This window comes from Oratosquilla oratoria, chromosome 11 (assembly GCF_046742065.1).
Source record: "Oratosquilla oratoria isolate Oo_2021 chromosome 11, ASM4674206v1, whole genome shotgun sequence".
Lineage (NCBI taxonomy): Eukaryota > Metazoa > Arthropoda > Malacostraca > Stomatopoda > Squillidae > Oratosquilla > Oratosquilla oratoria.
The window spans coordinates 34,562,495-34,574,651 of NC_134787.1; the positions used below are offsets into that span (position 1 = coordinate 34,562,495).

Genomic DNA, 12,157 nt, shown 5'->3' on the forward strand with positions numbered 1-12,157 from the left:
TATATTTTGCTTTAGCTAAGTATTGCTTGTTGTGCAATAATGGATGATATTAAAGATATAGAAGATTTGTTGCCCCCAAAACCAATGCCCCCAAAGGCAGCTGATTGCTGTGGTACAGGTTGTTACCCCTGTGTACATGACATTTATGAACAGGATATTAACAATTGGAAGAAGCAGTGTGACTTAACCAGGAGTTGGAACAAGTCTGATGATGATGATCATAGTAATGTTGCATTGTCTGTCACACAATTCATAGAATTCAAGATTACAAATATAAACAAGGTATCTCCCAATAGTTTTATCTATACTTTCCATATACCTGAAAACAAATGCTTAGGTCTGAAAGTTGGTCAGCATGCTGTGGTCAAACAGCACTTGAATGGTAAAGTAATAACTCGACAATACACTCCAATTAGTGACATAAGAGAACGAGGCTTCTTTGATGTTCTCGTCAAAATATACTCGGTAGGCCGAATGACGTCAGTGATCAAAGAATGGAAGGAGGGAGATTTAATACCATGGCGAGGACCATTTGGGCGATTTGAGTACAAAGTTGGGATGCACCAAAAGCTATTGTTACTTGCTGCAGGTACAGGTATTGCTCCTATGTATCAGATAATCAAAGCTGTTGTTGAAAATGCCGATGATGAGACAATAATTTATTTGGTATATGCTTCAAAGTCGTTTGAGGATATTTTGCTTAGAGATGAGCTTTTAAAACTCACTGACTTTTGGAACTTCACTATGTGTCATTTCCTTAGCCAGGAGAATGCTAAAACTGGAAAGAGATACAGAGAAGAAGTAGAATTTCGTAAAATAACAAAGGATGATATTTTGAAAGAAATTTCTAAAGTGTCTCATGAGAAGACACATGTACTTATTTGTGGGACCAAATCCTTTGAGAAAGATATGATCAACTACTTAAAAGATGAAGAATTTCCAGATGCAAATGTTTTTAGGTTTTAAGGATTACAAGGGTCAATGATAAGTACCTGCATGTGCTGGTTCTGTAACATGAATGCAAATGAGAATCACTTCCCTGCCACATGTTCAGAATGCATTGACACCTGTATCTTTATCTGAGGTGCATCCCTGAAGGGCTGACACTCTTTGGACAAGGCCCAAGATCTCTCGTCAGCTTCAACTGTATTTCTTCCAGCTTTCCACAAAGGGAGAGGTGAGAACTGGAGACAGCTCCCTTCCTCCTACTACTATAAGCTAGTGACATAGAAACTGTCCCACACTAATACAACACAGACAATAGTCCAAAGTTTATGTCTAGAGATTTATGGAAGGGCTCAAGGACTGATACCAGCCACTGAGGGGCTATGAGTTTCTAGTCAGTCCAGGTGGAGACAACAATTATTATTATTAATGTTAACAAAGCATTCTCGTAAAGGTAGTATTTGAATTTTATGTAATTGTTCATAGAAACTTCTATCTACATATACCAAAAAGCTTCTTCCCCTTATAAGGGAGGTAGCCAGCCAAAGCATGAACCCATCCCATACCCATCCAGCATTTGTTTGTTTTCCCTTTTATCTCCACTCTGGTTGAAGGGCCATCCCATTCCCCCACCCACTGCTTGAGTCGGAAGCAGTGCAGTAAGACAGCTTCACAGTAGAACCTGGCTGCTTAAGCTGGTTTACCCTCACCACTTCATTTACATGACAACCCTCCTTCCATGTCCATTTATGAGTAACTACAGAAGACAAGGAGAAATCCCTTTGGGCTATGTCAGCCCATCATCCACTTACAACTGTTCTCCATACACACCCATTTCCCACTCCTTTCCCTCATTACTCAACAAACTCGCCACCCTCCACCTACTCAACACACTTTCCCCCTAACCAGAGCCCCCTTCACCCCATCCATCCACTTCATTCTTGGTCTTCCCCCTCAAGTTAATTTCATTCATCTCTCTCTTTTTTTCCTCCTCCTCCTCCTCAAGTATATTCCATCCACCTCATTCTTGTTTTTTCCCTCATAGTAATTTAATCGCCTGTCTTCCACTCTCATTTTGCTAGTCTTTCTTGTCTTCACATATTCTTTCCTTAATTCCAAACCATCTCAGCACTCTCTGATCAACCCCATCTGCCATTTCCCACACACACCTGCCCTCTTCTCTCTGCTTCCATTCCAAGTCTCTGCTTAGCACAGTATCATAGGCACAATCACCATTTCATTTAGCCATCTATTTGCATCCATCCCCAGAAATTCACTTCTTAGAACACCTTTCACATGCCTCCATCATTCCACAGCCACCCTCCTCCCCCTACTACATGTGCCAAATTCTTAAAACTGTCAATTTCCTCCAGCCAACTCACTGCTACTCTCACCCCTGCACATCTCATGGCCTTACTTTTACCCAACCTTTGCATTCACCTCCCACACTATTCCCACATCTATGCCCAACAACCATGGTGACACCATACAACCCTACCTCCACTCCAAACCATCTCCAACCCCAGCATAAGCTCTACCACATTTGCGAAAGCCTCTGACTGCCCGTAACAACCCTCTCTTAATCCCGCATATTTGCACCATTTCCCTTCCACAATGCCCTACTGTCAACCCTGTCACAAACCTTGTCCACATCCACAAAGCCTTCCCCCAACAAATATATATATATATGTGTGTGTGCATGTATTTACCTAGTATCCTACAGAAAGGGGAGCTACGCTTGGGGTGTCCTGCCTTCTTATCTTGCAGTATCTAGTTTGCTCTTAAATTCGTGTATGGTTTTTGCACACACTATTGTTTTGTCCAGTTTGTTCCAAGTGTCCACTACTCTATAACTTTCCTTTCTGAGTTTCTTTCCATGTCCTACTTTTACATATTCATTTCTGTAGTTTGTATTTGCCATTTTCCATTTTTTTTCCAAGATTTGTCTCTTTTGTCTTTTGCCTCACTGCATCTTCTATACACTTCTATATCTTTCTCTACTTCCAGGTCACCATCGTGTATTTCTTTTAGAGTTGATATTGGTTTCTTTTTCAGCTTTTTTTTTTTTTTTTTTTTTTTTATAATGTATTTCACCAGACCATGTTTTCCCTTAGTCCATATACCACTATACTTTTTTTTTTTTTTTAAATCCACTGTAACTCTAACCCAATTTGACTTTTCTTTAATTACTTGAATGATTGTATCTTTTGCATTTTCCTGCATCTGTTGCACTATTTCTTTAAAGGCAGTTTCTTTATTTTCTCTTTTCATTCCATTTAATCTTTTGCATACTTTCCTCACCCAAGTTTTCTTTAATTCTTTCAGTCATTTCTTGTATTGTGTTATTTATCTCTTTAAGTTCTCGCTGTTGGCAGTATTATTAATCTTCATTTTTCATTTTCACATTTGACTTCTATTATATAATTTTTCATTATCTTGAGTTCGTTCCTAAGTTCAGGGTTTGATTTCTTCAGATCAGATATTTCATTGTTAACTTGGGCTAAACATTCAATTAATTCTACAATCTCCTTCATTAACTCAGTGAATTCATTCTCCCACCATTTTCTGTTATTACTCCACGTCTATGATTCAACTCCAATTTCTTTTTATCGTACTTCCCAAAACCGGGAAAGGAGTCTTCGTTATACATTTTAAATCTTGCTGGTGTCTCCATCAATCTGTGTATACAGATGCTCCTCTACTTACGTTCATTCGTTTTACGTTTGTTCGATTTTACGTTTGAACTGACTGTAAAAAAAATATTGTAAAAATAAAATAAAATAAAAAATAATTGTGAATTTTTTAGTTTAGCGCGCTCTCCGTAGTTCAAACGATACTTACGCATGATGCTGGGTCCATTGTTTACATGGTACAAACGACAGACTGAACGTGCCTTGCCTCCTCCTCCTCCACCATCTCAATTTATGTTGCTTGAATTTAATTTATTTGAAATTAATGTTATTATTTTACAATGTTATGTGTATAATTAATGATTTAGGGGTGTTTTATAAGATACGGTAATAGAATTTACGGATGTATAGTACAGTAACAATTTACGTTCATTTTCAACTTACGTTCGGCCGTTCGGAACGTAACTAAAACGTAAGCTGAGGAGCGTCTGTATTATGCTTTGGCATGGCACCCCTAGATGGCTCTGCTTTCAAGTCAACATTTGTTTCAAAAGAGTTTTTATTTTCATGCATTTTTTCCTGTTGAATCACTAACACTGCTAAGAAATCTTTTTGGGTAACCACAAATGCTCCCCCTCCCATATAATACAAACCAGGCCTCCTGTTTTCCTTGCACTATTAAGAATTTTCATCTTCAACAGTCTACAGGAGCAGTGTGGTTTTGGGAAGGGTAGAGGATATGTGTTTTTACCTAGTTGTATTTTATGGGAAGAGAGCTATGCTCATAGTGTCTTTGTATCTTTCAGCACCAGGTTTAAATTCTTGTATAGTTTTTGCACTCGCTGTTGCCTCATCCAATTTATTCCAGATATCCACCACTCTGTGTGGGAAACTATTCTTTTTCAAATCTCTCCTATAACTATCCTTTTTAAGTTTTTCATGTCCTCTTGTTTTTCTTTTATCCCACTTTAGCAAATCATCTCTATTGAGGACTTCCATCCCTTTCTTAATTCTGTATATGGTTAGCAGTTCTCAGGTCTCCTCTTTCTCTTCTTTGTTCTCTTTGAATTCTTTCTAATTTCTTTATATTCTTTTTAGCACTGGGTGTGTGTGTGTGTGTAGTGAAGTTTGGGGTGCTAGATAAGAACTATAGTGGGAAGATGATGTTTGAAATTTGTTTAGAAGTGGAGTTGATGATGCAGTGTTTAAGAAGAGAGCCAAACATGGAAAAGGGTAGTGGAGGGAAGGATGGTTGATAGGGCATTAATAGATAATGTAGTATAAGGTAAAGGGTGCAGATAGATAGATGTTAATGGAAGTATAGAGGGTAAAAGGAAGGTGGATAGTGTGTTTTAGAGAAGTGCTGAATGTGGAAGAGGTTAGGGAGGGTTTGATTGTGGCAGTGGGAGGAGCTAAGAAAATGACTGATGGGAAAAGAAAATTACAGTGCTATAGAAAAAGACAAGATACAAAGAACACTGAATGTAATGAAAGCTGGTAAGGCACCAGGGTTAGATGAATAACATGTGGAGTGATTGACAAAGGTAGGAACTGTTACAGTGGATTGGTTAGTTAAGTTCAATTTGTGCTTCAGGGAGAGGAATATATTGGAAGACTGTATAATTCTGCTTTGCAGGGAAATGGAGGACAATTATGAGTGTAGTGGTTTTGGAATGATCAGTCTGTTGAGTGTGGTTGGTGAGATTCTGGGAGGGTATTGGTGGGGAAGAGCAGTGTGGTTTTGGGAATGGTGGAGGATGCATGGACTGAATTTTTGTAGTGCGAGTTGGATGTGCGAGAGGTTTGGCAAGAGGTGGGGGTGTTTTTTATACATATACCAAAGGATTTTTCTTCCTTACATGGGGGGGTAGCCAAAAAGAAAAAGGCATAGAAACCACTCCCACCCATTCCATTTCCTATATATTCCACTCCCCTCCACCCTCCCTCTATCTTGGCACCTCCTGGATGACAGGTCATCCCTGCATCCTGTCCACTGCCCTGTGTTTTTTATAGAAACATGAAATAAATGTCTAACTAGAAAACTGATTTAACTTTGTGTTATGATCCACAATATCATTTAGCTTGAGGTAACAAATATTAAGATTTACAAAGCACTCTCATAAAGGTAGTATTTGAATTTAGTGTAAATATTCCCTCCTTCAAAACAGCCTTCTGTCTGGAGGCACTGTCCTAGCCTCCTCTGAGAGAGGAAGTTTGGGATGTTAAACCATATCAGTTATAATAGAAACATAAAACTTGAAAAAATGGCTAATCTGAAAACGGATTCAACTTATGACCCACAACCATGGGAGTGATGCTATTCTTACTTTCTTTGGGGCTGTATTTCCTTCTACTAATACTCAAAATTCAGAGAGGAAATTGTCTACTGAACCATCTTGTATGATTGTTAAAATTGTGACCAAATTTGAAATAAAAAAAAAAGAATGCAGAATGATTCGCTTCTTAATATTTTTTTCTACCACCAAGTGCTCCAGATGCAACTATCACAGAAAACACAGATTACCCCACACTACAGTTCCTAACATTCACCCCTTCTAGACAGCAGCACAAACTCTACTGGTGATTCATGGTCATGGCCAGCTTCCTGGGTGTTACAGGTTTCCTGCAAGAGAAAACCAAGGAAACAGATTGATTTTTTTCCCCATATATTCAAACCACCTCTCCATTTTTGTAACACCTATCATGATTTTTAAATGCTTCATCTCAAAAATATTCTCTCCCCCATCTGCTTTCTTTATACTTAAAGTTTGCCCCACACAGCAGTGGTTACAATCACTCCTCCACATACCACTTTTCAGTCCACACAGGTTTAAATGCTTCCTTTACCTCCAGATAGACTAGCAATGGGTGCCGGAATCATGTGGTACTGCAAAATGATGTCATGAGAGCAATCTCCTGACTGACCATCTTTAAAACCCATAACATCACCTCCATCTGGTGGTAATTGTTTGCCCAAGGGGGTGACATTTGGTCTTTGGACTGGGCTCAAGATTTCTATCAGTTTTTATTGTATTTTCTCTACTTATTCATACAGAGCTGACAAACTGTAACTGCTCCCCTTGTCCTCCTGCCACTAAAGTTGGCAACAGAAACAGTACCACCTAATACAGTGCAATCATCAGTCCCTAGTTTCTTTCCAGGGAGAATGATGGGAAGGCCATAGAATGGATACCAGCTGCTTTGGGGCTGTGGGTTTCCAATCAATGGGACTCGATGTAACAATTATTATTATTAACTTACCACATCTGTGGCTGGCTACCTGGGTTGCAGGTCTGCTGCAAGAGAACCAGGGCAACAAATTGATGGTTTGACTTGAAGAGGTCTAAGGCAACAGAATCATAAACTGTCATTGATTTATAATGTGGGCAATATAAGTTTTTGAATGTAGAAATATATTGGTAAAATGTCTGTAAAAGAGTAAAATGCAAGCGTTTCCCAATTTTTCTTTATATTTCTGCTGCCATAAGGGAAAGGTTTAGAAAAATAAACAATGTATCATAACATTTTATTCCTTTAACAAGAAAACAAATAACTTTTCTCATCTTTAACTTTGATTATAAAAATCTAAGTATTTCCTTTTTATTTTGAGTCCATTAAATAGAAAACATATATCTAAACTCAGGTACAGGTAGTCTTTTCATGTGAAAAACATTGCATAAACAATTTACTCCTTAATAACTGCCTTAAGTCTGTCAATCAGAGAAAGTAGAAAAAAATGTCACTCCAACTTTTTTAGTTAAGAAAATCCTTTAAATGGAAAACATAATCTTGCTACAACTAACTCAGGTACAAACTGACTACGTTAAATCTGAGAAGACTCTTGTGAAAAATTTTGTCCCTGCAGCACAAAATCTGTCACTCAGAAAATTCATCTTCTGATTCCTTATCTTCTTGGGTATTCATGTCATCCTCCTCTAGTTCTTTCTCTGTCAGCACTACCAATTCCTCCAAGGGTAATCGAACTCTTATTCCTTTTTCCCCAAGCAGTGTAACTACTTCTCGAAGAACCTTTGCATTATGATGTACACAATCCATATATACACTCTGAAACAAGATTTTCAAATAAAACGTCAAATTTGGAAAAAATAGAAATACATACAAAATTAAATATAAGCAATGTGGCACTCCTGCAACTCCCTCTTTTCTTATGTTTCTGTGGTGGCAGATAAAAATGCCAGCACCATATCCCCATGCACATCATAAAAGGAGACTAAAGAGAGTAGAGAAAGAGAACTGGGGAGTGGGACAATATAGGTTGAAGTGATCAGTGTTTGTGTATTCAGTTTCACTGTTGGATATTTCTTTGATTCATGATTCTCAGGTGACCAATGTTACTAATGATTTCTCATGGGAAATGTCCATTCTATTTTGTTTTACCCACTGTTCTAGTTTGTCTAAGTAAGCCTGGCTGATCTCAGCAGCTATTTTGTAGCTGCTGTGCTAGGTTATTGTTATTAGTTACAGCAATTCAGCAGTCAAAATTCTGATGAATTATAACCAAATAATTTTGTAGTTTAGCCACATACCAAGGCCCTCTTCCCCCTTACAAGGAAGGTAGCCACACTAGGCATGCACCCACTCCCACCGAAGGCAAGGCAATTTTGTAGTAGTAAAGAAAATGTCTTCTGCCTTTCCTTCATTCAGATCTCATGGTTAACAAATTTGTTCGTCTTGGTATTCAAGAGTTCTCTTTCAGCTGAATAAAATCATACAAAGAAGGTGATTAGGACATGTCAGGAGATGTGAAGTTATCACCTTTGCTCTATGCACTTGGACTATTGGGGCAGGTAACAGTCACTTCAAGGAAAATGAATTGCAAGCCTCATACCCATGACTAGGGTGACGTGAGACTTGTATGCTCCTGACTGCAACACTGGCCTTCATTATGACAATGCTCACATTACAGTTAACTAAAATAGGTGAATAGTGAGTGCCTTGGCTGGGCCATCCCCCCTTGTAAGTGTAAAATTACCTTTTAGTTTGTGCATATGCTATATATATATATATATATATATATATATATATATATATATATATATATATATATATATATATATATATATATATATATATATATATATATATATATATATATATATATATATATGCATGCTTGCAGCAAGATCAGAGGAGGAATTAAGGAAGTTAGTGACAGAGTTTGGGAAGGTGTGCAAAAGGAGGAAGTTGAAGATAAATGGAAGGTGATGAGATGTACAAGGAGAGAATGACAGTAAATTGGAAGTGAGTCTTAAGGGAGAGAGGCTGAAGAAAGTGGATAGCTTTAGATACTTTGGGGTGTATGTGGCAGGAAAGGGAGAAGTGGAGGTAGGATGTAGATTGAGAGAAGCAAGTAAATGCCTTGGGGGATTAAAAAGTGTACTGAGAAATAGACATTTGGGAATGAATGCTAAGAGGTGAATAGACATTATGGAATGAATGCTAAGAGGTGATTGTGTCAACAGCACTGTATGGGGCAGAAACATGGAACATAAGAGAGGAAATATTTATATGTGTTTGAGATGAAATGTCTGAAGTATGGTAGGGGTTACTAGGCTAGGTAGAGTAAAAAATGAGGAGAGCAGGGGTGGAAAAGGAGTTGGGAAATAGGGTTGATGAAAGAGTATTAGGGTGGTTTCATCACATGGAAAGAATGAGTGAAGAAAGATAAGTAAAATAAGTGTGGAAGGCAGAGGTGGATAGAGTGAATAGGAGGGGGGGTAACCGAGGATGAATGGGGTAAAAGTGGCGTTGTGGTGTTGAGGAAGAGGGGGATGTCTGTTGAAGAAAGGAGAAGATAAGGATGAGTGGAGAATGGTTATATATGGATTATGCTGTGATGGATGGGGGGGGGGTTAGAGAGTGGTTATGTAAGAATGATATTCTGATGCAGCCTGAAGGGATATCTCCCTGTCTTCTCTTTTTCTGCATAAGGAGATGGAGGTGGGGGGTTGCTGATTAAATGAAATGGCTTTGCTGAGGATGTGCTGTGTCATGTTGCATTGCTTCTGACCCATGGCTGCCAAGAAAAGAGGGAGGGAGGGGTGATGAGTGGAGTGGGTGGGGATGAAATGGGTGGGAGTGGAATTATGATTTTTTGACTGGCTACCTCCCTTGTAAGGGGAAAGAAGCCCTTGGTATATGTATGTATATATTTTTTAAAACAGGTTTTAACCCTTCAGGGATTAAAGTTTTCTCATAGCTGAATGAAGTTGCTTGGTGCTGGGCAGAATAAATATTGAAGCCACTGACACTTGCAGATGCATTTATGGATGACTGGGCAGTTCCTACTTATTGAAAAAGGTGGTCTACTTGAAAATAAAACATTGTAAAATTATGTAATGACAAAATGGCAAGAGCTCAAGGGTAAAATACTTACTTTGACACCAGGGCAATGATGCATTGCTCTGTACATCACACTTGAAAGTGCTCTGGGTCGAGTGCCAGCAATGAGAGCCAAGTAAAGCCTCCAGAGCAAGGGACAGTGAGCTCCTGGCCATTCCCGCACAGCCTCCTCTAGGACAGCTTCTAATTGGTATCCAGATCCCATATTTCCTGGAGGATAAAAAATAAGATAATGTATTACTTGACCATGTTTGGTAAATTAGCCAATAATGCCTCAACATATAAAACAAACTACATGCTGTACATATATATATATACCACCTTTCACCCATTTGTTTTCTCATTTATGGATGAAGGACCACAGGTTTTAAACTTGTCGGTCATTATCCACTGTAAGATAGCTAGGCACAGATGCCTTTGTCAGACTTTGGGGATTTAAGATTGTATGCCTTTACTACCATCATACACTGGCTCTCTTTACAAGATCTGAACTACTCTCCACCTAGCTTTTGGATTCCAGACAATGGCACTCAAGTCCACTTAACTCCTCTTACTGTTACACAGCTCTTCATACTATTTAAACTTTTTATCTGCATCACTCACCTTCTTCTGTTTCACTGAACAACTTTACAGTCCTTTTGATATGAGGAAGAACCATATACACTAGTTGAATAATGGATGGCCTCTTTCCATCTTGTTTCAAACCTAATCCACCAAGTAAATCACGCCAATTCTGAAACAGATACCAACAGTTATGAAATACATTTGAATAACAAAGAAATATATAGGAGAGAGACACACAATATATATCTATTCTATCTATATCAAAAGGATTCTTCCCCTCTTTAAGGGAGGTACCCATCACACATTTGTTTCCCTTTCACGGCATATATCTATTAAAGTACTAGAAACATGAGCAGGGTACACATTATAGTCATGAAAATCCTGGATATATGTATCTACCATACTTGTCCTGAACTTGGAAAACCTATGAAGACAAATAGTTTGCAGACTTAGTTGTCATGTGTTTCTAGATTATAGTAATAGAAACAATTTACCTTAACTAGGAAGTACAAGAAGAAGCTGAGAGAAGAATGGGGGGGAATGGAGGAGGAATGGGATGGTTCAAGAATGGAGTCACAAGGTATGCAAAGATGGTGTGTGGAACTAGGAGGACAGGAGGAAACAGAAGGAAGGGTAGTGAGTGGTGAGATGAGGAAGCAAAGAAGGTTGTAGAAGAGAAGAGGCAAGCATTCACAGATTGGTTACAAAATAGGACGAGAATCATATGAGAGGTACAAAAAAAGAAAAGGGAAGTAAAGCATAAGATAAAGGAGGCAAAGAGAAGAGCAGATGTGAAATGGAGTATGAGTATGACAAAAATTTGAAATTAATAAAACATGTTTTGGAAAGAGGAGAGGAAGAGGAGGCAAATCAAGTAGAGAAGAAAAGGTGAAGGCAAGCATTCACAGATTGGTTACAAAATAGGACGAGAATCATATGAGAGGTACAAAAAAAGAAAAGGGAAGTAAAGCATAAGATAAAGGAGGCAAAGAGAAGAGCAGATGTGAAATGGAGTATGAGTATGACAAAAATTTGAAATTAATAAAACATGTTTTGGAAAGAGGAGAGGAAGAGGAGGCAAATCAAGTAGAGAAGAAAAGGTGAAGGGTGCAGACTGAGAGATAATAATGGAAGAGATGGCAATAAGAGGAAGATGGACAGAGTATTTTAGGGAGTTGCTAAATGTGAAGGAAGAGAGGGAGGGAAAGGTAGTTGCAGTGGGTAGTGCTAAGAAAATGACAGTGATGAGTGAGGAAAATGGAGGAGAAATAAGGATGGATGAGGTGAAGACAGTCATTAAGATGATGAAAGCAGGTAAGCCACCTGGGTTAGATGGATGTCATGTAGAATAAAAAAAAAAAAAAAAAAAAACTGGCTGGTGAGGTTATTTAATGTTGTTTTAGGGTATTTAGGGTAGAGTGATAGGGGACTGGAGTATTGCCTGTATAGTTCCACTTTACAAGGGAAAAGAGGACAAGTGTGAGTGTAGCAGTTTTAGAAGGATCAGTTTTTTAAGTGTAGTTGGGAAGGCTTATGGGAGGGTCTTGATTGAGAGGATTAGGAGAGGAACAGAGGGAGTAATTGGTAAGGAACAGTGTGTGTTTAGGATAGGGGTTGCATAGATCAGATTTTTGTGATAAGACAGATATGTAAGC

The 12,157-nt window shown here is 38.5% G+C and overlaps 2 protein-coding genes across 2 annotated transcripts in view; one reads left to right on the plus strand and one right to left on the minus strand.

Annotated features, from left to right (window-relative positions):
* The first annotated feature begins 39 nt into the window (after positions 1-39).
* LOC143029726 (NADH-cytochrome b5 reductase-like) lies at positions 40-6,942 on the plus strand. Its single transcript, XM_076192594.1, has one exon. It carries the CDS (start codon positions 40-42, stop codon positions 964-966), a length of 927 nt encoding a protein of 308 aa, XP_076048709.1. The 3' UTR covers positions 967-6,942.
* Positions 6,943-7,087: 145 nt separating this feature from the next.
* The window catches only part of LOC143029725 (nuclear exosome regulator NRDE2-like), a 37,913-nt gene continuing 32,843 nt past the window's right edge, over positions 7,088-12,157 (minus strand). Inside the window, exons 8-10 of the mRNA XM_076192593.1 lie at positions 10,542-10,671; positions 9,973-10,148; positions 7,088-7,640 (exon numbers count right to left, since the gene is read on the minus strand). Coding sequence (XP_076048708.1) covers positions 7,452-7,640; positions 9,973-10,148; positions 10,542-10,671 — 495 coding nt within the window. The 3' untranslated portion in view covers positions 7,088-7,451. The remainder of the gene's footprint in view (positions 7,641-9,972; positions 10,149-10,541; positions 10,672-12,157) is intronic.

Coding starts and splice junctions, on each gene's coding strand:
- LOC143029726 (XM_076192594.1), top strand. CDS start 40: ATGGATGATATTAAAGATATAGAAGATTTGTTGCCCCCAAAACCAATG.